Source organism: Centroberyx gerrardi, chromosome 23, assembly GCF_048128805.1.
Source record: "Centroberyx gerrardi isolate f3 chromosome 23, fCenGer3.hap1.cur.20231027, whole genome shotgun sequence".
NCBI lineage: Eukaryota > Metazoa > Chordata > Actinopteri > Beryciformes > Berycidae > Centroberyx > Centroberyx gerrardi.
In genome coordinates this window covers 16,278,434-16,306,255 of record NC_136019.1, presented here as the reverse complement: position 1 = coordinate 16,306,255, position 27,822 = coordinate 16,278,434, and the positions used below count along the sequence as shown (strand labels likewise).

At 47.9% G+C, this 27,822-nt stretch overlaps 1 protein-coding gene across 7 annotated transcripts; it reads left to right on the top strand.

The window, feature by feature from the left end:
- Positions 1 to 240: 240 nt before the first annotated feature.
- Positions 241 to 27,438, top strand: kdm6ba (lysine (K)-specific demethylase 6B, a). Of its 7 annotated transcripts, XM_078281736.1 has the most exons (23): positions 241 to 649; positions 10,897 to 10,983; positions 13,166 to 13,289; positions 13,718 to 13,841; positions 14,172 to 14,267; positions 14,465 to 14,759; positions 14,897 to 14,968; positions 15,176 to 15,349; positions 15,542 to 15,730; positions 15,879 to 16,433; positions 16,675 to 20,477; positions 20,911 to 21,037; positions 21,178 to 21,283; positions 21,516 to 21,721; positions 22,212 to 22,384; positions 22,491 to 22,559; positions 22,826 to 22,974; positions 23,234 to 23,348; positions 23,659 to 23,846; positions 24,025 to 24,166; positions 24,403 to 24,529; positions 25,057 to 25,227; positions 25,651 to 27,438. In XM_078281736.1, the coding sequence occupies exons 4-23, from the start codon at positions 13,723 to 13,725 to the stop codon at positions 25,672 to 25,674; spliced, it is 6,900 nt and encodes a 2,299-aa protein (XP_078137862.1). In that variant the 5' UTR covers positions 241 to 649; positions 10,897 to 10,983; positions 13,166 to 13,289; positions 13,718 to 13,722; the 3' UTR covers positions 25,675 to 27,438. The 7 variants fall into 7 exon arrangements, with proteins under 7 accessions (XP_078137862.1, XP_078137863.1, XP_078137864.1 ...); XM_078281737.1 differs by lacking the exon at positions 10,897 to 10,983; XM_078281738.1 differs by lacking the exon at positions 13,718 to 13,841.
- Positions 27,439 to 27,822: the final 384 nt, after the last annotated feature.

Sequence of the window (27,822 nt, the reverse complement as noted above, 5' to 3'; positions counted from 1 at the left end):
TCCAGGCTGGGGCAGCAGCTCCGGTACCGGAGACTCGGGAGGGAGTCGGACTCGGTGCCAGTTTGCGCTGTCAGGGAATTCCGGGGCCGTGCGGTGACGTCAGGAGGGGCGTGTGTGTGTCGGTGTGTGTATGTGCTTCTGTGTGTGTGCGTGCGTGTGTGTCTCTCGGTGTGTGCGTGTGTGGCTCTGTCCCTTTAAAACAGAGCTCGCGCAATACGATCCCTGCCTGGCTGCCTCTGTGTGTGAAGGCAGAGAAAAAAGGAGCTCGACGCGGACCGGAGAGAACGAGCCGGACCGTCGCTGCACGGCGAAGGGAAACACAAAACGGAATAATAATAAGAAGAATATGAAACGGCGACCACATTCGAGACAATAGAGAGCTTCTCGGGGCGTCGGGCGATACAAGTTTCATGGTTGTTTCGAGAGGAAGCGGCAGAGACTAACCGGGATTATAAGGCTGTTGTTGTGCTCCGCTCCGCTCAGCCGGCTGGTCGGGAATTTATCTGCAGGCTCGGAGCTCCAAACTTGCGGATACAAGCCTCGACACTGCGGGGCCCTCCGGGGACCACGAGGAACCGGATACATATTAACGATTTTGGAAGTAATTTCATGTTTTTTGGAGCGTCCATTGGAGACAGTTCAGTGAACGGTGAGTGCAGGACCAGACCATTGCCCTGCTGTGTTGTAACTGCTAGCTGCCTGTGTGAGCCGGGAGCATTTAAAAGTCCAGCCGACTTTGTTTTGGTTGTAAACTGGGATGTTAAAGCCGAGCAAGCTAAAAACTTATGCTCCAAGCTGGTGTTCAGCCACTAATGTAAACAAAACACAATTAGATAATTACATTGTTGGAATAGTATTGGTAAAACACTATAATAACCAACCTACTTTATGCTATTCGTGGTCTCTCAGTATAATATTCCTATAGTATTCCTATAGTGACTTAACGTATAGTATTGATGTGATATCTGTATAGTATCCTTCTTAAATATACCATAGGATTACTATAGCCCTTGTTCGCTGCTTTCTTAATGGTGTGTTTGTTGATGAAGAGAGGCACTGTTGCTGTTAAGGACAATGAGTGAATTATCGTAATCGATTAAAGCGGAACCCTTGAACGTCTCCAACTGATGAGGTGGGGGAATTTCGCTGTGTATTTTCTTCACCGCAAATGACTCCTTGTAGCCCACGCGTGCGTGTCAATTCAGTGAAAGGCGATAGTTTGAATTTCTGGTTCTCTCAGCCGCGATTTATCATCACCACACATGGGCAATATAGGTGCTTATTCGGTTGGTGCATCTGGATTAGTGTTATTTCTGTGTAATGGCGTGCCTTGAAATGGGGGTTCCCTCACTTTTTCGTGGTAAGGACCCCCAGATAAACCCCCGTTTGATCAGATTTTGTCCCGTGTGAGATCACTGTTGTTGGTAGATGTGATTTAGTGTAGAATTAAGCCTATATGACTGGCTGATAATCACATTGAGGAAAGTGAAAAGCAGTCATCCTTATCCATTCATTGCTCTCAGTGTCTACTGAATGAAGCCGTGAAAATAAACCTAATCCTCATTTTGCTTCGGGACGCCCGGTCTGGGGAACCCGCGTGCTTTAAAACACAGGATCATCCCATGGCTAGAAGAAGGGAAGGGAAGGAGAGCTAGAGGACAGGGAGAGAAAATTGCCTGTGTAAGGAGATCTCACGCCATTGTGTGTGTGTGTGTGTGTGTAGGAGTGGGTGGCTCGGTGCAGTGGGAGTAGGAGTGGGGGGTGGGCAGGAGCACCGAGGTCGGCAGCCGTATAAAGTGAATGGATAGCTGCCACCACCCCCCACACCTCCACCCCCCAGTCAGTCCTTACGCACACAAAGAGCCGGATTGAAAGGAAGTGATTTGCATCCCTCATTTTTTCGGGGGGAGGGGTGCTGTTTTGGTGCTTGTCTTTTAGGTTTCTGGGGGAGTCAATTCATTAAAGTCGGACCAGATCGTGTTATTTAATCAGTGTGATCTATTATTAGACGTCGGTCGCCAAACCACGCTATCACCTTACAGGGAACAGAACGCTCCTCTGATAAGACTCCAAGGCTTCCAAATAGGCTACATTTATAGCGATTTCTGCTTGATCTTTGCTCCCCATTATAACGATACAGCAAACTACAAAATCAACCTTCACACCTTACCAGCTGACGCGCACGTCTTTGTTTTTGATGACCGGCGCGCCTCTGTGTGCTTTGGAGCGCACTCTGCACCGAAATTACGCACAGAAAGTGAAGCCACGAGCAGTAAACGGCATAAAAAGAAGTATCCAACTAATAGAAATGAAATGAAGAATGTGGTCTTTCAATGGCGGGGGGCATAAATTAATGCTTTTCTAAAAATCGAATTAATTCTCGTTTGTTTTGGTGGTTGTTATTGGCTTATTGGCTTGGACTTACGCGCTTACCCACCTTTTTTTCCACTTTACAACCACATCACTGGTCATCAGATAACCTTATAACCCACCATGCATTTTTATTGCCCGCTATAAACGACCCTAGATCTAAAAGAGCGGAGTGTGCTGGCATGGGGTCGTGAAAAAAAGAGAGAGAAAAAACCCTTTGAAGGTTCACTTCCGATCAATCAGATCGATTGACATGGAAACCGGTGGCGTGTTTTTGTCTGTCCTTTTGATGTCGGGAGGTTGTAAAAAGTTAAGGTCCAAGTCTCTGCGCGCTCTCTTTGGCTGGCTGTGTGCTGCCTCAGCTCCCCCGCCTCCGTTTGTCCCGTGATCTGAATAGGAGTGTGTGTATGTGAGTGTGTGTGAATGAACAATCGCCGCCCATTCTACTATGGGTGATGACGAACGTGGAGTAATATTAAAGCGACACACACACACCAGTGAGGGAGATGATGATGGAAATAATGTTGCCAACTCAACAATAGTGACTGACTCACACAGCTTCATATTGAGTAAGCAGAAGAGGCTGGTGTGTGTGTGTAAGAGTGCTGGTTCCCAATCTCAGGCCCTGGGACCCCCTGTGGGCTTTGATGGGAGTGTTACAGGGGGTCCCCAGCAAAATGAGGATTAGTTTAATTTTAATATTATTATGTAAAATTGAATATAATCGACCGAGATGAGAGTTCCTTGGATAAAATCTGTATTGAACAAGAGTTTCTGGTCTAAATCGGCTATTTTCGGATGCTTCTTGACATGAAAAAGTTTGGGAATCCCTGTGTTAGGGGATGGGTGTGAAGGGACAGAGCGGTGTGTGTAGGTGTGTGTGTGTGTAGGTGACCGGCTGGCATGAGAAATGGGTCAGTAGGCTGGTTTAAACTGCTTAGTCACCTAACACTCCTTCAACGGTTGGCGATGATGAAACGAGAGCCGCGTGTGTGTGTGTGTCTTTGTTGCTTCGGCCGTGTGAAAATCTGTCACGTTTTTTCTTTTTTCAGAGTTGTCGTGCCTCACCGCTACTTTTTGTTGCCGTGTGTCCGAAAACAAACACAAGCAAGTGTGGGTGTGTGGGGGAAGTGATTGGAGCTGATGATGAAACCATAGTTTCTGTGACACTGCATAGTTGCCATCATTCCACGAAAGGGTGTCGCTTCTTCTCCAGAGGTGGGGAGAGAGACAGAGAGAGTAATAGAAAGTGAGACAGAAGGAATGAGGGAGGTGCAGGACAACATCTGCTTCGCTGACGATTTTTCAAACACCCCCTCTTCCCTAATAAGTCAGGCGTTAAAACACAAGTTCTTCTACTTGTTAGTTGGCACCGAGGTTGGAAACCAGTTGAGGAATTCCCCGTCGCTTCTTGTCAGCGCCACAGAAGAGACACAGAGCATTTAAAGGGGCCCTGTCATAGATCATCAAAGATGCTGATATTGTTAAACTTTGATTTTGTTTGGGTGGTTAAATTTAAAGTCATTGCCTTGTCGAAAACCAAGTTAACACATCACAACTGGACTTGGTCCTGATTGGCTCCCCTCAGTAAAGAATGACTGAAATCCTTCCAATCAGGCCAGTTTGCAGCATTTTGCAAAGCCTCCACTCAGCAGGTTTGCCTTAAATTTTTAACCTGAACCATAGTGCATCTGAAAACAAAATCATGAAACCTGACTAATATGGGACCTCTACCTCACCACATGGCGTTTCTGCTTAGAGGAACACTGCAGCTTCTTGACAAATAGCATCAAGAGAATCCCTGGCAGCTCCACCTCGGTGTGTCCACTGGTTTATTTAGTTTGCTGCGGTGCATGTTAACGCTTCAGCAAAGCGAGCATGTCCAGACAGCAGGATAAAGGTCTGAGCAGAGGCAGGTAGGGGCCGGGGGGGGGGGGGGGGGGGGAGTAAAAACTCAGTCGAGCCAGTGTGGAATTCCACCATGCGGTGTGAGACTGCCAGCTGAGGTGTAGATCCTGGTCTCTCAAACTAGGGGCTAGGGCCCACAACGGGACGTGGGTCTACTTTGATGGGGTAAAGAGTTGTTTTTAAGGCATCTCAGCTGTATTAGATAACACACTAATGGAGATCCAATACGTGCAGCTTTAGACTAGCTCAAGGTTATATTATGCTGTATTTTGGACCCGAGAACAATAAGGAAAAAAAGACACACAGACTATAATTCTGTCCAGAAGTTGAGCCTTGAACCTACTGAGAGCTTTTACAGGAGTGGTGGGAAAATCAGATGTAACCAAAAGCACATCACAGAAAATAATGTTATATCAAGCCATTTATAGACCATGCTAAGGAACTAAGGTTGTTTATGTCATGTAACTGTTTGCCCGTTCAGCAGAGTGAGAGAGAGGGAAAGTTTTCCCTGCAAGTTCAGTTCCTCTCTGTTATCTCTGGCCCTTTGCCACTGATGATGCTCCAGTGGAAGGGAGGTGTGCAAACCAACGTGTGTGTGTGTGTGACTCATACACAAAGTTACACACACACACCTTGGAAAGAATTTTCTTCCTGTCTTTTTTTTTTTTTTAACCTCATGTGTGACTACTTTACCCGCCTCGACCATGCCGGCAAAATAAAGTGATAAGACGAGAAGAGGGAGAGAGGGATAGAGAGAAAAAACGAAAAGACCGATGACATCGGAATGTGGCGGAATCGGTAAACAAATGCCATAACAAAGTCATAACAAAGCCTGCGTCACGGCTGTTCTGATAGAGTCAAAATGATCGGTAATTACACCCACCGTATAAGAGCAACGCTGGACCGGCCATCTGTACGCACGCCGTCATTAACTCTGAGGCACACACACATCCATGTTGTTTTCTCTTATTCACACACTGCTGATGAGAGGTAATGTTGTTTGTGAATCCAGGGAGGAAGAGGAACAGGAATGACGTGCGAGGTCAAGCCGACCTGCACCTCTGTAAACATGTTGATCATTGGAGACCTTTCATAAACCTTGTTATGAATTCCTCTCTCTATCTCCCACTCTTTCTCTCCGTCCATCTCTCCCTCTCTAGCTTAATAACTGTTAGCGAAGACGCGACCGGTTCCCCCTAGCAACCGTTACCAAGGGAACAGAGTCTCTTGTCTGTTGTGTGTGTGTGTGTGTGTGTGTTCCTGGATGTAGAGTGGAAGGACCTGGATGGAGAGAGAGAGCAGTATGAGGGAGGGGGGTTTTGCCGTTGTGATTTCAGGCTGTTTTTCCTATCAGAAAGGCACACAGGGTGTTATGTTTTCTCCTGAGGTTTTCTCAGATTTGTTTTTTCGAAAACCGATCGCCCCGGGGGAGGCAAGAAAAGAAAAGTTTGGGGTTTTTGAGGCAGCTGAAGTGTGGAAATCGAGAGTGACGGTGAGCAAGCAGTTGCCAGTTGTTGATCAGACACATGTTCATGTGTTGAGTCACTGTCTCTCACGCACACACACACACACACACACACAGACAGACAGACAGACAGACAGAATTCTCGATTCAGACAGCGACATGCACAGCAGCACCGTCTGTCTGTCGAGAAATCCAGACTGTCGCTTCCTCTGAAACTCTGAGTTTCTGTGAAAGTGATGCTGGGAGTACAAGTGACTGGAAGGGCAAGTTACTCAGTCAGCACACACACACACAGACACACACTCATTCTGCCATCATGTGTTTGTCATTCACTCCCTCTCTTTACCAGAAGCAAAAAAAAAGAGGGGAAACAAGGCTTTTCACTTAACACCCAGGGTCATGGCCAAGCGAATGGCTTTTCAAGTCATTTTCAAGTCAGTTGACTGCCTTGTTTGTGTTGACCACTAGGCCTGTTTGAGTCATGGGTCGGACACACGTACCACTCACACTGGATGACTGGGTGTCTGAGGTGTATTTTAAGAGTCACGAGTGAAAGTGGCCTCAAGCTTTTTTGAATTGACTCTCCTTCTTTCACATTTGCAGACACCGTAGTGCTTGCGTAAGCCCACATTCATTTTTACCATCTTTCTCTCAGCCAAAAGCGTGTGAATCCATGCTCACACACACACAAACACACACACACACACACACACACACACAAAGTTCATATCTGTTCCACAGGAAGCCTCAGCCTCCTAACCCCTCCCCAAGGCCTCACACACACACACACCCCTCAGGGAGGCCTACTTCCTGTGGCTGTGACGACAGCTTCCTCTCTGCTCTGAGTCAGGCTCTCTCTGTTCCCCTTCTCTTTAACGTCACACACATGTGCATCTGTGTGTGTGAGAGAGAGAGAGAGAGAGAGAGAGATACACCACACTTACCCAGTTGTGTGTTGTCAGTCACAGGCCCAGATGTCAGGGTGGTGAGCGGAGGAGACAAAAGGGGCCTCATGTTTTTCATGTTTTCATGCCCCCGCCCCTCCATGTTCTGTTTCTCTTTCAACAGACAGACTGAAATGTAGACTAACCGTTTATTCTAAGTTCATGAGGGTTTCATGAGGGTTGGGAAGCTATGTTTGGGTTTTGGTAAATTCAGCAAGTGTGATCTTAATAGCTTTACTAGTTGTTAGGATAGAGAATCGATGGAAGATGAGGCGGCTGACCAGCGACAGCCAAACTGAAGCAGCATTTGGTCGGTGGCTGGCATTTGCTGGTGCCAGTTCCACACCTCGGTTTCTCACCGTAGGTTTGTCTCGGGAAACACGGCCTACAGTTGATCCCGTGCGTCGAAAAGCGACCGAATGTTGAGCAAAGGTTCTGCGTGGACAGGAGTTTGGATCTTGGGTAACTTGCTCCCCTCTGTGTTTTATGGCTTCTCTCTCTCTTGTCATGCCCTGAATGTAGAGCAGATGTGAGGGAGCACGCATATAAGCCAGGAGGAGACAAAGTAAGACAAATAAGAGCCTGCTATCGTGCTGTTATGTCTGGGTAGCGTGCCGCCGATGAGCGCAGAAGGCCTGGGTGGAACAGGGTGAAGGGTTAGGTCAGCTCTCTGGATCTGCATGTGGCCTGGATGGAAGGTTGTGTTGTTGAGGTGGATGCTAGCGGGAGATAATCTTCTCTTCGCGGAGGTCAGATGCTTCTGTGTGTGTGAAGAAACAAAGAAATGTTTGCTTGCGCTGTCCTGGGCTGACCCACACTGCCCTATGTGTGTGTGTGTGTTGGCTGTTGAAGTGTTCTCTGAGTTTCTTTGTGTGTGTGGAAGGACGTGGATGTGACGAGGTAGCCCGCATCACCGACTTGGAACGCCACGCACTTACGTGCGCACACACACAAACAAATAAATACACACACACACACACACGCAGGGAGCCTGGCAACAAGGTGGGGGTGGAGGACGCAGAGGCTGGCTGCTCCTCTGCGTGCGTGTGTGTGTGAGAGAGAGAAAGGAATGGTGTTTCCTCCAGAACACGATCTCTATCTGGGCCCGATTACGTAACGGCCAAATGGAGTGGAGAGAGAGAGAGCGAGGGAGGAGAGAGAGAGAGAGACAGAGAGACAGAGAGAGAGGGAGAGAGAGAACCATGCATGGCCTTTCCGTTGTCCTCGGCCAAAAACTCGGCGCTACCGGAACCGTCCCTCGCTCTGTTTTCAGTTATCTGCCCCCCAACCCCAACCCAAACCTTATCTGGTCATTTCTTATCGGACAGGCGCTACAGTGGCTTTACTAGGACAGTAACACTCTCCAGGCACCTCGGCTTCAGCCCCTCTGTCTTTCTTTTTAGTTTTCACGTTTCTCTCTGTGCTCTCATCCACTGTCTCTCTTCATGCACGCCGTCTCTTTCCCCTTCAGTATTATTTGGCCTTGCTGCACTGCAAAAAAATCAAATCTCCATCTCAAGTCAGTACTGAGTCTTCAAATATTTATTTTCTTAAATCAAGTGGAAAAATCTGCCAGCAGGATCAGATAATTCAACCTATTTCCAATGCAGAGTTGTTTCACTTCACTCAGTTTAAAGACTCAATCCTGGTCTAAATGACTTGTTACGGTGGATATTTTTTGCAGTGTATACCCTCGCTGCTTCCCCGCGTCTCTCTGCAGTCTATTTTTGTTTCTGCTGGCCTCAGTGTGGTTGTCTGGCCGGGGACCAGACCGTGCCAGTGGTTGGCAGAGAAGGAAGGAGGAGGAGGAGGAGGGGAGGAGTGTGTGGATATATTTGGGTCTGGCTTACTACTGCACAGAGACAAACGTCATCTGAACATTTTAATTTCAACCGTTTGTTTCCCCCCCTTACAGCTTGTAACAGTGACTAAGCACGCTCCACTGTGCACGGCCGCGAGCTCATGACTTTGGTTAGTGAGTCACCTGAAATTACGGCGGGGTTTTTCTTTTTTTGTGTGTGTGTGTGTGTTCCTTGTTAGACGCAATGGAGCGTTCGACAGAGCTCCCTTATTTTCTCTCCAACTTCCTGGTTGTTGTGGTTGGCAACGGGTTGGCATGGCGATGTCCCTTGCCGAAGCTTCCCTGTCGGCTCCTCCTCCCGGGCCGGTGGTTGGTGTTGCCGGGACAATAAATTGCGTAACTACGACGACGAGGGTGTTGACAGGAAGAGCTCTTTGATGTCTGGTGTCGAGGGAAAGGGGGGATTTCACTGGCCCAGGATGCACCGTGGGGGGATTTTTGATATAAAATCGAATTGCGTCATCTGTTGGGTGAACATGGATGAACTGTTTGATGTTGAAGTTAAGGTTTGCTATCATGGTGCATAAAATACTGGGCTGTTTCAGTGTGGTGTTGAGATTGTGAGTAGCAAAGGTCCTCAAATGACTTTCACCAACACAACTATGGAGTAGGAGGCATGATGGTGCTTGAATGCTATGCCTGACTGGTGAGCAAGTAGAGGAGAAAGCACAAACCCAACCAGCGATTGTGGCGTTCAGGGTGCCAAAGAGCGAGGATTGGTTTCATCATTTGTTTTCTTTTTTTTGTATTGTACCAATTGTACCAAAATATTTCATTTACTGCAGTTACCAACGCAACGACTACCTGAAATTGATCAACATCTGTATCAACATGCGTGTACAGTGTAAATTGCCTCATCATTTCTCTGGTACCTGCGGTTTGGTTTTCGGCTTGATTCCTCTCTTAGCCATAAAACCCCCTGCAGCCTGTCATCACATCCTGTTTGTCTGTGTAACACACACACACACGCACACGCAAACGCAAACGCAAACTCACCCGTGCCTTGTGCAACATCAAAAGGCAGAAGTGACATCATGAAGTCCGAGAAATTCCCGTTGCCACCACGTCATCGGCGATGAAACGCCCCCGGTCACCTGACTGTAAGTGCCGTCCCAGGGAGGGCGGGGTTAAGGAAGAGGGGTGGGCGGTTTTGGGGTAAGCCCTTTTCCAGAGCGCTGACTCATCGGGGGTTCCCCAAAAAGCAAAACACACACACGCGCACGCTCTTTCTTCTCTCTCACACGCATGCACGTACACACACACACCGGCTCGCAGCCTGTATAACCGCATTTCATCACTTTGGTATGGTCTGATAGAACCCGAGCTGGTATGTAACACTGTCTGCTGTGTGTGTACACTATCTGGTTGCAGAGTGCTGAGTTTCTCACACTGTGTCGGTAGGGTGACTGTGAGCAACGTGATAGCCAGGCTAGCGACTGGAATAGACGGCTGTTTGGTCACAACAGACATAAACACACACCCTCTATAAAAGTGGTAATTACAACCCCGCCACCGTGTCCCTGTTTGCACTCAACCTTCTCACACACACACACACTGTCTGTCTCTCTCTCTCTCTCTCACGCTTTCTCTTTTTATCTCTACGTTTGTCCTCGTTTAGACCTCTCACCCTCACCACCTCTCTCTCTCTCTCTCTTTCTCTTTCTTCCCTCTCTCTTTGTGACGCCGCGTGCTTTATTTTTTTTGTTTTGTTTTTCCCGTGCCACCGTTTCACGTGTGATAGTTGACTTTGCGCGCCGGGTTTCTTCCTGTTAGAGCGGGATCAGCCTTGTTTGTGTAGCGGCTCGCCTGCTAAGCTGCCACAGTCAGTCTCACCATTGTGTCTGTGTGTGTGTGTGTGTGTGTGTGTGTGTGTGTGGGAGAGAGAGAGAGAGAGCGCAAGAGAGCCCCCCTCACTCCCATTGTGTCGGCCCCCCTGCTGATTCACCCTTTCGCCTCCGAGCCACCCTCTGGTTTTCCACACTGCTCTGAAACCAGGCTCGTCACCTCAGAAGTCAGGAAACCAGGAGGAGGAGGAGGAGGAGGGGGGGGGAGGGGAAGAAGTGATGATTCTTTTGTCTAGAAAGAGTAGGAGAAGAAGTAGGAAAAGGAGGTTCTTAGTTCATACTGAAACCAAGAACTCCTCAGCACCCCCCTCTTTCCCCCAATAAAACCCACAGCGAAATGAATGATCTGGTTTGAGACCCTCGGGTTCAATTCCTGTATGAACAAAGAGCACTCTTGCGCACGAGAGCGCTGAACATCACTTGTGAGCGTTGTGTTTTAACACGGCTTGATGTCGTTCAGATGACAGCTTGACATGAACGTCTTTGTCTTCTCTTGTCTTTCAGGGTTGAGGAGGCCCCAGAGAGATGATTGGCAGCCGAAGCTGAGACTTAACACGACTGTGAATCAATAACTTGGTGCTATTCTAAAAGGTATGCTCAGTGTGAGTGTGTCTGCGTGTGTGTGTGTCTCTCTCTAGCTTTTGAGGGCTTGTGTAGCAGAATGTCTGATGCAGCCTTGACAGTTAACGCCAAGCCTCTCAGCCGGCCTATCTTTACGTAGCAGCGGCGCCTGGTGCACGGTGATCCCTCTGAGGCGGAAGGGAACAGATAGAGAGGGTGGCGTGCTGCGCCGTATATTTCTATTCCACTCCCCACGCTAAAAGCTAAAAGTGTGGAACGATTGAAATATCCCCTACCGGGCTTTAAATAGAGAGAGAGACATCCAGAGTCGGTGGGTGGAAGAGAGGACGAGAAGAGGAACTGGTGGGAGGAGGGCCTGCGTACTACCAGAGCTAATTTAGGAAAACTGATGGTGGAGCGTTGTGCTGAGCAAGACAAATGAATCATAACCTCTGTGTGTGCGCGTGTGATTCAGTGTCGGGCTTGTGACTCCAAAATAGTGCTGCATTACGCATTAGTTGTCACTTACTTCAAAGTATTTTCTTGTTACTCCCTGAGACAATTCAACTACCTCTCCTGTGAATGATCAGGAAAGCCAAATATGATTGACGTCCAATGGTGTTGTTATCGTTTTGCTTGATAAAATGAGAGTAGTGGGGATACTAAACTAATTCAGGAGGATGATGATGACTAATGCAAAACAAATCATGGGATTGGAGTGGGATATTTTTGTTTTGGATAATCAATCTTCAATCTGATATTTAGCAGGGATGATAGCCAAAGAAATGATGTGTTTGACTTATCACTGTAATATTCGTTTAACTGAAATAGGTATTCGTTACACCAGTTGTTACTGAGAAAAGTAATATTATTGTGCGGGAGTGGGTGCATACTCATCCGTTTTCCCTCTCAGGTTTTGGCAGCGGTCTCTTTTGTTCTGTCTCTCTTTGTTTTTTTGAAACAAGGGACTTTGAAACATGGACTTTTTTTGTATCTGACACCTTCTGTCTTTTGTATCGTGTGTGTGTGTGTGTGTGTGAGACTGCGCGTCAGGTGCTTCAGAGGGAAGGGAGGGGTGGGAGTTATCTGTCAGCTTCTTTTATGTGTTTTCCCCTCAACCGTTTCCTTTGTGTGCATCTCCTCGCGTGTGTATGTGGGTGAATGTGTGTGTGTGGGAAGGTGTGTGGGCGTTTTCTATGGCACCGTTCCTGCTCTCCACTCCACTCCACCTCCCTCCATCCCTCCCTCCTTCTCTCCATCCCCATCTTTTCTCCTTAATCTATCCTTCCATCCTGTTCAGACCGTCTGTCGCTCCTGCCCCCCTCTCCCTCTCCATCACGCCTGCCGTAATGAGATTAAACCTTAGTGTATCCACCGGGCACGCGGAAGCACACACACACACACACACACATACACACCTGCACACACATCTACACACCCTTTAGAGCGCTGTAGTACACACACACACACACACACGCAGGCGCACCCACTTAAGAGCGCACACTATTCGTGCTCACGTGCACAAAACCAGCACAGGCCTGACGTGATCATACAGCTTGCACACTTGGCAGTGCTTGCAACACCACACACACACACACATTTGGCAGGTGACCAAGGCCTCTCTCTCTTAGTCTTCCCCTCTGTCTCTTGTTATCAGGAGGCCCATGGTAAGGATTACAGTAACCTCAGGTCTGTCCTCCTATAGGTGAGCTCCCCACTGAGCCATCTGCGCCTGGGTAATAATCCTATTCCACACCGGCTGGTTTACCGGCGCCCTCTACAGGCTCCTCAACGCACAGCAGCCAGCCGGAGACAAAGGCACCCATGCTATATTCAGATTTCAAGTGCACTTTCTTAAGTTCAGGCAATGTTGCCTGGGGAAATGGATGTCCGAACTAGAACAGAGGCTGAGGAAAGGTGGAATATGAGAATTGGACCTAAATAAAGCGAGAGGGTTTCATTGGCGGGGCAGTTCGTCTCTGCAGTCGTAATCCTGGACTCTGCCTAGCTCTCCCCTGCCCTATATTCTGCTTACGCCCTCCCCTCTCTGCAGACAGGCTCTCCAACTCACACACACACACCAACTAGCCTATATAATAGAGGGCCCACTGGCATTTATTGACTTTTCTATGTCTCTTTCTGTCTCGCTTGTTCTCTTTATTTCTCATAGTGGCTCTCCTTTTCATCTCTCCCTCTCTCTCTCTCTCTCCAGCCGACAGGCTTTTGGTTTCTTGGTGCTGAAGACAGAGGAGTCAGACGGTACAGACAGTTGTTCAGTGTTGGAGTGAGGCCTTCTCTGTGCTGCAGTGGAGGGCTTCACAGACTCAGCTAGTCTGGTGAGTAAGAGCGCTCTCTCTGATTCACTTTAATGCTACGGCTTCCAATTTCAGGGTTGTGAATACATGATGTACTTTATGTGCTGTGCAGGACTGGGTAGCAACAGAATATTTGCAACAAAAAAATGTAACTATTCTATAACCGTATCTTAAAAATAATGCATTCAGATACTTAGAGGATTACTTCTGGGAATACTCAGAAGGCCATTTAAACAGTGTCAGGTGTTCTACGTCTTTATAAAATGTGAGACATACTCCTATAATGTGATCGGTAATAATTTCCTTTCCAAAATAGATGTGCAGCATTTTGGAATAGAACTCTTCATATGCTCTATATGTGTGTATGAGCCATATGTGTATGAAGCCATATGGAAAAGCGTCTACTTTCCTCATAGGTGTATGTCGCTGTCCTAACATTAACTCCCCAGGCTGGATGCATCACGCGGTAGAGCAGTTTGGCGGGCGTGGCACACGGGACTCCTTCCCTCTGGACGGACTCAACCGGGGACCATGGGCTCCCGTGGGTGGCCGCGCCTGGCCGCCACCTGCCAGGTCTGTCTCCATGACAACGCACACAAACACAAACATGCACACCCGGCGTTATGATCCACCGGGTGTGAATGTTTGTCCGCACCCCACGCTTAAATCTCTTTTTGTTAACTTTGATCCATCAGGTTTAACCTGTGATTAGGACTCAAAACTGTTTTTTTTTCTTTTCGCATCAGAGTTTAACTGAAAGCTGAAATTCATCCCACAACCTGGGTGTGAAAAATATGCAGTATAATCTTTTGTGTTTGGGAGAATGGACGAGAAATTGTGCTGATGTGAAGAAATGTCATCTGACGGTGTGGGGTGTGTGTTCTCTTTCTGTTCCTTCACCAGGTGTTCGCCTGGAATAAACCAACACCAGCTCCTCCCCCATCTACCTCCTGGTCCTATGGGTGGACTGAACCATCCCAGTAAATTCTTCAATAATGGGTGAGTCTGAAATATTTGCGTAAATCTATCAGTAAAAGAACAAAATTCGTCCCTGAGAAAGTAGAAGTTGATTTGTTTACAGAAGATGACATGATGAAAGTAAGCTTGTTGTCCTTGTTTGAATTTTGTCGTGGGGGAATTTTACTATGGTGTAGTCTTTTTTTTTTTAACCCTCTCTACTTTCTTTGGCTGTCCAGGCCCATGCAAGTGCGAGGAGGCGAGAAGCTGGACCTCCCCCAGGCCATGTTATCAGGCCTGCAGAGGGAGCAGCAGAGACCTCCTCATCATCATCTTCATCCTCCACCTCCCCACAGAGCATGGGAGCAACTAGGCCAGTTGTACGAATCCCACCCTCCTCCTCCTCAAGGACATCCCGCCGTGCCCCTGCCTAACGAACACACACTCCGTCTCCATAATGGAGGTTATGCTGGCAGCGGCGGACCTCCCCCCAATCCCCACCTTCCCCCCGGCAGGCCCAACCAACTGCTGAAGGTAAGAGAGAATGCAGCCGATATTGTCTCCAGAGAGGGTTAGAGGGAGGGTTTGCAGAGCCGAGGAAAATAAATGGCTTTGTAAAAAAAGACGGTGAATGTTCCCGTCGCTCACACACTCTTTCCTGTCTGCTTCAGTTTGGGGGTCCTCAGGAGCAGCACATCCCCCGGGGTCCGCTGGGAGATGAGATGTGGGCTCAGGTGCAGCAGGTAGGAGCTCCTTAATTGGCTACAATCACGTTTCATCATCCATACAAACACAACCTATCCCTATTCTGACTCGCGGCTCCCTCATTTCTTCCACGGCTGGTGAGATGAAAGGCCAGCCATGAATGTTATCAGTCTCTTTTTTGGACTTGTCAGTGGAAAAGTTCTCTCCATCTGCCACACCACTGATTCTTTTAACTTCTCCGTTAGCAGCAGAGGGGCTACCCAGGGAAGATGCTAGGGGGTCAGCTGAAGAGACCGGCCCCTCCATTGGGAGAGCACTCGGTCATCCAGCACACCCCTCTGCCATCCCTCCACCCGTCCTCCCGCCCAGGCGCTGAGGACTGTCCCAGCCCCAGCAAGAGGAAGAAGAGCTCGGATCAGGTAGGGGCCAGAAACAAGAACATCTTCGTGTGGTGACTTTCAGAGCCGTCCTTCAATGTTCAGATTAGGATACTGGCAATTTAAACCTCAATTACAGATGACTTCTAAGATTTTGTTTGTCTGTGGTCGTATCTCTGTCCTGTTAGTCAGATCTTCCACTGATAACTCTTGTGATATCCCCCCCTCCTCCAGGTGTCCCATCCAGGGCTGCAGCGTTTCTCTGGCCTGGGCCAGTCTTTGCCCTCCCAGCAGCAGCCCTCGGGCCACTACCCCCCTCCAAAACCGGCCTTCTGGAACCCCCTTCACAAGGCCAACACTCCCTGGCAGCCCCACACCACTGAACGCAAGAACGCGCCGTCGCAGGAGTTCCAGGTCCGAACAGTAAGAAAATAACACTACATTGGACATAGGTGTACTGGGTGGCAGGGGTTGATATTTTACATTTGAGTGAAGTCAATGGGAAAACCTTCATTTGAGTGGTGCCATGAAGATGTATTGATTCTATTGTATTCTTTCTATTTTCTAACAGGAAACCAACAAACAAAGCATGGGCGGCTACACCCACAAGTCCTCTCCTGTCTCCTCCACCCCTTCGACCCTCTCCCCTCCGCCGACCTCTTCTCCTGGAAGCTACAACCAGGGATGTGGTGCCCCCCAACCCCAGAAGGCTGCGTTCCAACCTCAGGCTGTAAACCAGCAGTCCCCTCACTCCTCATACTCCCACCCCAGCTCCAAACTAGCTCCGACTCCACCCCGCCAGGCCATGGAGCCTCGTGGCCCTCAGAGAGGCCTTCTCATTGGGGGCCGATGTGGCAGCCAAGCCTTCCCTCATACGCCATCTACCCCGACCAGGGGGGATAGAGACCAACATTTACATACCCAATCTTCACCAGCAAACCCCCCTGCTACCAGCAGCAGCAGTGTGCCTTACAGCCACTTCCAGCCTCATCCAGGGCTGGGGCACCAGGGTCCCCCTCCTCCTCCACCTCCTCCTCCTGCCAGCAGCACCTCAGTACCTCAGCAACAGCAAAGTGGGCCCCACGAGGCCTGGAGATACCAGAGCAGGCCCAGCGGTCATTCCCTGGTGAGTACAAGTCACTCATCCAGTACCTCACCTGTAGTCTGTTCACATTACCATCTTCTTCTGCAATTATGAGTGATATAATCACTCTCATTGTAGCAGATTATTCCCAAATGAACAGGGATAGAATTGCTTACTTTTTAACTATTAACCCAACTTTTCTGTCACTTCAGACAATCTGCAGTTGTCTAGACAGTGATTTTTTATTGAATTAGTGCATTGAAATCTCTCTGTCTTTTTCCAGGAGTCGGGCCTCTACAGGCCTCCAGGACTGCTACCTCAGGGCCAAAAGAGCCAGAATCAGGTTGTGGAGAGTCGGGCTCCAGTTTCCTCCCAGCATCACCACCACGTCAGCCCCCCTCTGCCCCCAGCCCGAACCCCTGTCATCACCCCCAATCCTCCCGCCTCCCAGGCCCTCAGCTGCTATGCCAACAGCAGCAGTATTAGTGGAGTGTCCACAGTGACCACATCGCCCCCTGCTGGTTGCCCTGTGAAAAACGTTATTATCAGGAGTGACACCTGGCAGAGAGGAAGAGAGCCAGGACCCCAGACCTCCAGCACAGTCACCACCCCCACCTCTCCGCTGGATGCCCTGCTGCAGCCAAGCTATCAGGGAGCCCAAGCTGGCACTACCACCCACCCGCACCAGCGGGCACCGCCCCGACCACAACAGCAGGGACCCGCCAATTCCCAGTCCCAGCCCATGCAGGGGAAGACGTCATACTATGGTCGGGCTGAGATGGAGCGTAGTCCCGCGCTTTCCTCATCCTCTTCCTTGTTCTCCTCAGGGCACCAGAGGGCAGGGGAGAGTGTGATTACGAGCAGAGTTTCAAACCCTCTTCCTAGCTCTGCTAGTGCATATTGCCCGATGGCTCCAACAGCAGCTCGTACCACTGTCAACTCTGCCCCCAGGCCATCCAATCCAGTCCTCTCCTCCAGACTGGGTCATCAGCCAGGCTCTGCCTCTACCCAGGCCTACTCCCAACCCCACCTTCGTCCTCTGGCCTCCGTCCCCCAGTCCATTGAAGAGGCTCTAGATAAGCTGGATGCCGAGCTGGAGGGACACATGCAGGCTGAGGAAAGGAGGAAGAGGGACCGAGAGGAGGAAGAGAGAAAAATTAGAGAAGAGGAGAGGCGGAGAAGGAGAGAATGGGAGAAGAAGCAGGAGGAGGAGAGGAAGAAGAAAGAGTTGGAGAAGAAAGAGGAGGAGAGGAAGAGGAGAGAATTGGAGAGACAGGAGGAGGAGAGGAAGAAGAGAGAATGGGAGAGGCAGGAGCAGGAGAGGAAGAAGAGAGAATGGGAGAGACAGGAGCAGGAGAGGAAGAAGAGAGAATGGGAGAGGCAAGAAGAGGAGAGGAGGAGGAGAGAACTTGAGAGGCAGGAAGAGGAGAGGAAAAAGAGAGAATGGGAGAGGCAGGAGCAAGAGAGGAAGAAGAGAGAATGGGAGAGGCAGGAGCAAGACAGGAAGAAGAGAGATTGGGAGAGACAGGAGCAGGAGAGGAAGAAGAGAGAATGGGAGAGGCAGGAGGAGGAAAAGAAAAAGCAAAGAGAGTGGGAGAGAAAAGAGGAGGAGAAGAAGAGGAGGATGGAGCGGAAGAGGGAGGAGGAACTGCGCAGTGCTAAAGGCAAAGAGCAGACTGCTATTGAAAATCTGGAGAGACTGCTCTCCGGCAACTCTTCCCCAACACCCCCACCTCCTCGCCTCTCCTCTGCCACCACACCTCCTTCTGCCCCACCTCCCCCCAATACTCGCGCCTCACCCCCCTACCCCTGGCTAAGCCGTGGCGGTGTACTCCCCTGTCCTCCGGGCCAGACCCCCAACACCACTGCCCCTCTGGAGAGGTTGCGACCGCCCCCTCTCACCCCTCAGACGGAATATGCCAGAGAAAAACAGAGGCAGAGGGAGATGTGGAGCAACAATGGCGGCACGACACTCAGTCCCTCATCTACACACAATACCTCAGGGATGAACCAGCTGGCGTACCACAACCAGGCCCACAAGCCCCCCACGATGCAAGCTGCACCCAGCCAATCCAAAGACTCTGTCAGGGAGAGAGACAGCAGCAGCAGCAGCCAGCAGCAAACCGCTGGAGGTCTCTGCTCTCTCCCCACCCCGGCACTCAGAGAGCCCCCCAAACTGTATCAGGCCTTTCCCAGAGACAACCTGCCACCTGCACCCCCGTCGTCCACCACCTCCAGCTCCACCGGGAGCCTCCTCCACAAGCGGATGCCCAGCGGTGGGCTTGGCAGCCTGGGCAGCAGTGCCAGCAGCTGCAGCGGGGACTCCGACAGTGCTCAGTTTGAGGAGGAGCCCTCAGAGTTGTCCACACTGCTCCCTGATGGTCTAGCTAACATTATGGCAATGCTGGATGAATCTATCAAAAAGGAAGAGGAGATGTATAGCAATGAGAAGACAGGATCCAGAGGTCTCCTTGACACCTTCTCCCCTAGCGTCCAGCCTGTCAAGAGCTACCTGTGCGCCCCAGACCTCATACCAGCGCCCAAGCATCAGCCAAACCAGGAGGAGTTTGGATCCAATCCCCATGCTAGCCCTCCTGTGCTCAGCCGCCAAGGCTCTCTGGCATCCCCTTGCAGCCGGACTTCCTCTCTCAATGAGGAGGATGAGGACTGCCTGAAAGCTCCTCCAAATATCCCTCTGAACCCTAAACAGTCAATGGACATGGCAATGGGAGCAGCAAACACCAACTACCGCCACAGTGACCTGGCCAAGCTTTATGGCCTCCCTGACCCGGCTAAAAGCGAGGCTGATGAGGAGGAGGACGAAGATGAGTCTGAGACCCCCTCCTGTTCCCCACCACCCCAAAGACCCCACCTTCACCAGACAGGGGTTAACAGCATGTTCAAGTCCCTGGCGACAGTCCTAGAGAGCCAGAAGTACGCTTACCGAGGTGGGCCTTTTGGAAGACCACCTCCATCTGCTCTGGTTGGGGTCAAATATTCCTCTTCACTTTCACTGGGCCCTGACATCTGCCACCAGCAACAAGGCAATTCCCCCACCTCAGATTCCACCAATCATCCAGGATTCAGTCCGGCTGTCCCACCTCTGAAGTCCTCCCCAACTCCTTTGTTAGAAAACAAGAAACTGACAGTAGAGGAGGCTGATATCTGGAGGGACGGTAGAGAAACAACAGATAAAAGGATAAACTCTATTAAAAAGGAGTTTATTCCCTCAATAAAGCCTGTTAAGAAAGTCAAGGAGGAGCAGAAGCTGACCACCATTTCGGAGTCCTCCCTGGCCGAGCTGGGCAGGAGCTGTGAGGTCATGCTTAGTCGGCAGTCACTCCCGAACAAGAGCTCCGCTGATAAACCCAACAGCCATGTCAAGCTGGAGGATAGACACAAGCCCGAGAGAGAGAAGGAACGGAACAGAGAGAGGGACAAAAACAGGGATAGGGACAGAGATAGGGAGAAAGAGAAGAAGAGGAAGCATGGCCACAGCCACAGTAGCAGCAGCAGCAGCAGCAAGAAGTATGAAGAGAGAAAAGAGAGGAAGAAGAAGCACAGAGAAAAGAGGGAAGAGATGACCTTCTCCTCTTCTTCATCCTCATCTTCCTCCACCCATTCCAGCTCCAGCTCGGGCTCCGGCCACAAGCGGCACAAGGATGGCAAGAGCCACAAGGAGAAGAAGGATCGCAGAATCCTCGGTGACCTCGACCTCCAGAGCAAGGAGGTACGCGAGAAGAACCGGGCTCGCTCCGACTCAGAAAAAAAGAAACGCAAAGAAGCATCGAGTGCTGGCTCCACCAGTGAAGGAGAGCACGCCGAATGGACCTCTCAGAGTTCTGGAGAAAGATCCTCCGGCTGCAAAAAAGACACTGAATCGTCCGGTTCCTCATTGGGTTCCATGGACTTCCTGAAGCTGAAGGCATTGTCGGATGGGCCACCCAAGGAGCTGAAGATCCGCCTGATCAAAGTTGAGAGCGGGGACAGGGAGACGTTCATCGCCTCGGAGGTGGAAGAGAAGAGGATCCCTCTGGAGGACATCTGCATCAAAAACACTGCCAGTGAAATCATCAGGGCCTGCAAGTGAGTACAATGTGGAGCAATGGAATGAGAATGAATTAACTTTACGACAAAATACATTTAAAGTTATCTTCACTTGGTAGAACATGTTCAATATTTAGGGTTCATACCTCAGGGATTCATGAATGGGCAGCTATCAAAAGTGCTCTGGGGACCTGCAGTCAGCAACACGTTGTTACGTTCTCCAACATTTCTATGAACAAAGAAAAGTAGAATCAGATAATAATAATATATTTATTGAGCAAAAGTTAATAATGCCCTACCAAACTGAAAGATCACTTTAAAATCATGGGAGAGCAGACAACTCATAAACATATCACCTCCATGGCCCTAAAGTGATAAGGAATAGTATTAATAGTTAGTTGCTAAAACCTCAGAGAGATGTTTTCTTGTGTTTTGTGTTAGCATCTGTTGATATATTTTCTTTCTGTTCTAGGGGTGCAAGGGTGAAAGGGAAGTTCAGAGAGTCCTACTTGCTACCAGCCTTCTCCGTCAAGCCCGTCATGACCTCAGACGTGCCCATTCCCAGAGAGAAGCTCAACCCTCCTACACCCAGCATCTATGTAAGTCACTATCCGTGGATACAATAGATGCCAAAACATGCCTGTGCTGCCCTCTTGTGGCGATTTATTGTGCATGAAACCAAATGAGGTGAAGCCGATTGTGTTACTGTGCATTGACATGTTAATTTTCTTCTTTGTAGTTGGAGAGTAAGAGGGATGCCTTCTCCCCTGTGCTGCTGCAGTTCTGCACAGACCCTAAGAATCCAGTTACCGTCATCAGGGGCCTGGCCGGATCACTACGACTCAGTACGTTTGCACTCGCATACAGTGACCAGTAAATTCCTCACATTACATATGCTTACCTAATAATCATATGGCAAGCACTCTGATGGCAGTGATACTGCTGAATCAAAGAGGGGAAAGGGGAAAGGAATGAGGAAGTCAGCGTCAATTGTGTGGCAATTAAAAATAACCCTGGCTAGTCTGTGCAATCAAATTAAAAGTGTATCTCTAAAATTTTTCTCCCTCTTTCTCTCAGACCTGGGCCTGTTCTCCACCAAGTCACTGGTGGACGCCAACTCAGAGCATGCTGTGGAGGTGAGGACTCAGGTGCAGCAGCCTGCTGATGAGAACTGGGACGCCACTGGGACGGGTCAGACCTGGCCCTGTGAGAGCAGCCGCTCCCACACCACCATCGCAAAGTATGCCCAGTACCAGGCCTCCAGCTTCCAGGAGAGCCTGCAGGTAAAGGACGCTACATACTGCTACTGCTATTACCACTACTACTACTAATGCTCTTAGTTCTACTACTACCACCTTTCTGCTCCTGAGTACTCTCACCACCACCACCATGACTACCACTACCACTGCCACTAGTATTATCACCACTATCAGGGATGTAGTAATCACATGACTAATTTTGAAGCAAACCAGCACCTAAATCAGCACCTAAATTCAGTTTACTCACCTATTTATTTGTGAAATAAGGCTGAGATAAATCTTTATGTCATATATTATTAGTATACATGAGTGGCATCAAACTGGTGTAGGAACATCACTGATCACTACTATTACTACTACTACAAGTACTATTGTTATTACTACTACTGTGTCATGGTTTGTTGTGTCAGAGGGAGTCAGTGAAGGACAGGATTTCTTGTGTTTCTGCAATCTGTCGTCACCTGTGTTGTGATCCAGCTGATAAACACAGCCATGTTGTGATCTGTGTTTTCAGGAGGAGAAAGGCAGTGATGAGGAGGAGGATGACGATGATGAAAAGGACAAGGACAAGGAGAAGGAAAAGGAGAAGGAAAAGGAGAAGGAAAAAGAGAAAGAAAAAGAGAAAGAGAAGAAGCTATCCAACAGTCCTGACACACCCAGCAAGGACAGCTCAAAGGAGAGCGCCAGGTAAGGACACACTTCTGTTAGGTGTGAATTTGGAGAAATTGGAGAAATTCACATCTTTAAGTGTTTTGCCATTTGTAGTAATGCTCTAATGTTTTCCTTCCCTCAGCGGTGAGCAGAAACCAGTGGGGAAGATCATTAAATTTGGCACCAACATTGACCTGTCAGATCCCAAGAGGTGAGCAGCTTCTACATAACACTCCAAGACGATAGTGTTCTCTTTAGCAAAACATGGCGCTCTCTGTTACATAACTGCATTTGGGGCTTCAAACTGTTTTTCCACAAGTTCCATTGACCCCTAGTGGTCGTGTCTCAACACTGCAGCATGATCATAAACAGTCCTTAGTAGCCAACTGTGTATGCCTAGTTATAGGCAGCTAATCATCAAACATCACTAAGGATGAAACCTGATTATGGAGTTACAACTTGCCGTCTCTTCCTCAGATGGAAGCCCCAGCTACAGGAGCTGCAGAAGCTGCCAGCTTTTATGCGCGTAGCATCCAGTGGCAACATGCTGAGCCACGTGGGCCACACTATCTTAGGCATGAACACTGTCCAGCTCTACATGAAGGTCCCTGGGAGCCGGACGCCTGGTAAGGGACAATGACACACACTATGCGCACACACACACACTGAGTGTGTGTGATCAGTATGATTGTACTTCTAAAACTCTGTTAGCTACAGAAAATGTTTTAATTTCCATGGATGCCCAACAACTTTAAGTATACATAGCAATTGTTTGAAATAAAAACAGATTTTTGCCTTAATAGCACAAAATGTAAAAAGTGGCTAATTTTACCCCTGATATGCATAGTGCGTATGACTAAAGTTCATGTCCTCCGCATCCAACAGGTCACCAGGAGAACAATAACTTCTGCTCGGTGAACATCAACATCGGCCCTGGGGACTGTGAGTGGTTCTCCGTCCATGAGAACTACTGGCATGCTATCAGCGACTTCTGTGAAAAGTGAGTGGACAGGGTCAGATCTGAAAACGCAAGCTGATCTTGTTTAAAAAACATCACCCGATTAGTTTTTATATACTTACATTTTAAGCATTTAGCTGACATTCGAATACTGGGTGACTTACACAGGGTGCAGTAGTAGAATAAGCTTCAATTCCTAGATCACCAACATTACAAGCAACCAATACCAAGGAGTGCATGGGTCAATTTTCCATTAACTAAAACCTCAAATTCAAGTTACTATGTCCAATGTTTTCTCCACACAAACATCACAGCTCTAACGCCACTCTTAACCCTCTTATTTTCTGCTCAGGCATGGAGTGGACTACCTGACAGGGTCCTGGTGGCCGGTGCTGGAAGACCTCTACAAGGCCAACATCCCTGTGTACCGCTTCATCCAGCGGCCCGGAGACTTGGTGTGGATCAACGCTGGGACCGTTCACTGGGTCCAGGCCGTGGGCTGGTGCAACAACATCGCCTGGAACGTCGGACCTCTCCACGGTAAGCAGTACACCAACTACTGACCAAATACCAGTGAGAAGAAACAGAAATGACTTCGGACACAATGAAAGGCTCGATGCTCCAAGCCAGGCAGTGTCAGAACACTCAGTGGAATCAGAAAATATATTGAAGACAGTGCTTGTTGTAATCTCCAACATTGCTCTGTGTGTCTCTGCAGCCTACCAGTACCAGCTGGCCCTAGAGAGGTTTGAGTGGAACGAGGTGAAGAAGGTCAAGTCCATCGTCCCCATGATCCACGTGTCCTGGAACGTGGCCCGCACTGTCAAGGTCACCGACCCAGACACCTACAAGATGGTCAGGTGAGTACAGGCCGACTAATGACAAGATCAACCAAATCACACTGTTAGTGGTGGGCAGTTCCTCACCAGTCCATTTAAGAACGACTCTAAACAACGATTAGGGTCCAATCCATTATCCAGTGTAAACTACAGGTCATTGTACATAGACTAAATGTATATCAATCCCAGATAGGGGCTCTACCTTCTGATAGCTTCCTCATGTTGACATCGGTCTCTCTCCCATCCCTCCCTGCCAGACACTGCCTGCTGCAGTCCATCAAGCACATCCAGATCCTGCGGGACCAGCTGGTGGCCACAGGCAAGAAGATTTCCTACCAGAGTCGCGTCAAGGACGAGCCCGCCTACTACTGCAACGAGTGTGATGTGAGTGGCTTTCAATTCTTGTCACTACTCTCACTCTCTCTCTCACACACACCTACTTCTCCCTTTCAAAAGCTAATTGGGGAAAAAAAGAATTCTCTAGTTGTGTGTCAGGAAAGAACGCCATTTCTTGAAAGATCCTTGAGAGTGCGTAAACTACTTCATTGTCAGACAGAACTGGAGCCACATTCCCAGAAGCTGTATATATTAAATATATTAGCACTAGAAAGGCCAGTGGATTTTGGGGGCAAGAGAAGGTCTTGGCCTGTCTGTCACCTACACCCTTCAAAATAAAACGGGAACTACTTTTTGTTTGTTTGAAAGGTCAAAGGTCATGATTACGGTGTAAATGTCCTACTGAGAAAAACAACTATAAATGCTAGTAAATGATGCACAGTCTATTTCCATACCAACAGTACTTAAGTTATGACAGGAGTTGATAAACTGCCGTCTCCACCACTCGTATTCCTCTCTTCAACAACACCTCGATTGTTTCTTGATACATTTCCCCGTTCTCTCCTCTGTCCCAGGTGGAGGTGTTCGACTTGCTGTTTGTGACCAGCGAGAACAGCAGCAGGAAGACGTACGTGGTTCACTGTGAGGACTGCGCCCGCCAGCGCAGCCCCAGCCTGACCAACGTGGTGGTGCTGGAGCAGTACCGCATAGAGGAGCTCATGAACACATACGACAGCTTCAGCCTGGTGAGCAGAGACGCAGCTCTGGTCTAAATCCATTTGTTTCCTGCTCTCTGAGTGAGAAACACAGTACAAAATATGCCCCTACTAGGCAAACGTGCTGAAAGTACTCTTACTCACCACCGATATGATGGAAGTTCCTCCCTGATTACAGCTACATAAAAACATAAGACATTTTTTTTTATTCATTTAACTGCTAACCCTAAAACTATTTCATTAGTCCTGGTTTCAGTGGAGTTTTAGTGTCGCATGATGGTCTAAATGCTGTTTCAGAGGCTTTTCCACCCTGCAAAAAACTGTACTGCTAGGGGAAACAATGGTTTTTTGAGCCTAGGAAATGATTGCCGACCAAATAATTTAAACAAAATATCTGTTGAGTGGTCTGCCGCTGATGTCTAACGTCGCCTCTCGTCTGTCTCGTCCCACCAGGCCACGCCGTCCGGCTCCCGGTGACAGAGCTCCCCTCCTGCGTCCCCTCAGCCATAACCAAAACTCCTGCTAGCCAGGACAAAAGACACCGTTTCACTTTGGTTTTCAACTTTCCCTTCATTATTTAAGATCATTTTTGCTACTACTACTACTACTACTACTACTGCTAATACTTGCCGAACAGCCAGCTGAATACCAGTTTACTCATCATCACTGTTTACAAGAAAAAAAAAAAAAACAACCAAGCCGCCAATAAAACGCCAGTTTACTCTCAGATGGTGCTCTCGACCAGAAACCCTGGCAACAGTGAACTTGAAAACCAGGGGGCAGTTGGTGCTGCCATTGAACAAACTATGGAGGGTAGTTGATGGTTTCAATGGCATGTTTTTGTCAGTACCAGACAGTTATTTTATTTTGTTTTGTTTTTGTCGTCTTGAATACTGAAATTTGTACATGCTGTTTGCAATTTTTGTGGGGTGCTGTTTTTCTTTTTTTAAATAATTTATTGTTTTTTTTCTAAACTAGATCAGCCTAGATATATACCACATTGGCCTTGTCACTTGTATTTAGAAAAGAGAGAAAATGAAAAATACTAATAATAGAGATATGAACATTTTTCTAAAGCATTAAGAATTTAAAAAAAATACAATTGTTTGGAATGCTTCAAAACATACGGGTTTCAAAGACTTTGGTTTTGTTTTTCGGGAGGGGGGGGATTTCATTTTGTCTTTCCGAATCTTGTATGTGTTGTAAATCTTGTGTTTTTACGAATTCTACTTTTTATTTCTTCTGGAGATTTAAGATTCAGTTGTCACACCTCTAGCACATCATCAGGTCTTTTTTGTTCATTTCTTCCATTTCCGTATGATCTATCTCTTCAAAAAAAAAAAAAAAAAAAAAAAAAAGATCATCGTCATCTGGTGTTTTATCGTGTATTGTACCTCTGATTGTTTTGTTCCAGTATGCAGATTTAGTATTTCCTGGACTTTTTTTTTTTTTTTTTGCATTGTACATTTTTTTTTTTTTATTTAAAATGTTTCTTCTATTTATTGGATATCAATGTTCTCCCTTTTTTGATAGGGTTGTACAAGTTTGAGAGGTTTTTTAAATTTTTTTTTTTATCGTGACCGATTGCTCTGTATGAACTGAATTGTGGGGGTTGTGTGTCCGCGGGAGGGGGGGCTGCTGTTTCTCTGGTGCTTGCCTCTCATGACTCCTGCCCTTTTCTTCTGGTATATATTAAATGATATCTTTATCTTGAATATAACGCCATCTTTCCTGTAGTCGCTAGGCACACCGCTCACGTAGAGAAGATGACTAATGGAATGCTGTCTTTGTATGCTCATTAAGGAAGAAAAAAAAACAAAAAAACAAAACTACATTTTCCCAAAACGTTCTTGAGAAATCGTAATTTTGTTTTTTGTTTTTTTTGGTTTGTTTTTATTCCATAGGGGGCTTTTTAGATGAGATTTTAATGATTTTATGATATTATCTGTTGAATATGATAACGGGATAGATGGTGCTAAATGTTCTCTTTGAACAACCTTTTTTTTTGTTTTTTTCTGTTTGTCTTCTGAAAATGAGAATTCTATTTTCCTGTTGCAATATACCTTTCCCTTTTCCTTCTCTTTGTGGTCATTTATTTATAACTGCACTGTTTAGAGAATTCACACAGACATACTTGCATACACACACACCAAACTGAGCCAGACATGTCTTAAACACTTTGTGAATTTGTGTGACATTACTATGACTATTAATAATAAACGCTTTTTGATAAACCCAAAAGTGAGTAGCATCTTCCTCTGTATTTTATTTGTCTTTGTCATATGCCTATCATCTATACTGTGAATTTAGATCATTAAGTTTTATGTCAGTCTAAAAAGGGGGTAAACTCTATTCTGCAAATAAAAAGGTGGGTGAACTGAGTTTAGGTGGGTTTGCCCTCCACTACATCCCTGCACAGTCAGTGTGATTAAGTCACAACACGATTTAGCCTATACACTGCAAAAAAGTCCATCTTAACAAGTCATTTAGACTCATATTTAGCCTTCACATCTTATTTTTCTTAAAGAGAAAAAGTTTGCCAGTGAGGTGAGATAACTCCACTTGTTTCCACTGCAGTTTCATTTGTTTCAGGAATTTTCTAGAAATGAGTGTCAATATTTTGAA

Excerpts from the sequence above, each read along its gene's own strand:
- kdm6ba (XM_071923091.2), top strand. The coding sequence starts at position 610 with ATGTTTTTTGGAGCGTCCATTGGAGACAGTTCAGTGAACG. Across the intron at positions 650-13,717 it reads TGGAGACAGTTCAGTGAACG|GCTGGATGCATCACGCGGTA; the intron begins GTGAGTGCAGGA and ends TTAACTCCCCAG. Across the intron at positions 24,167-24,402 it reads GACACCTACAAGATGGTCAG|ACACTGCCTGCTGCAGTCCA; the intron begins GTGAGTACAGGC and ends CCTCCCTGCCAG.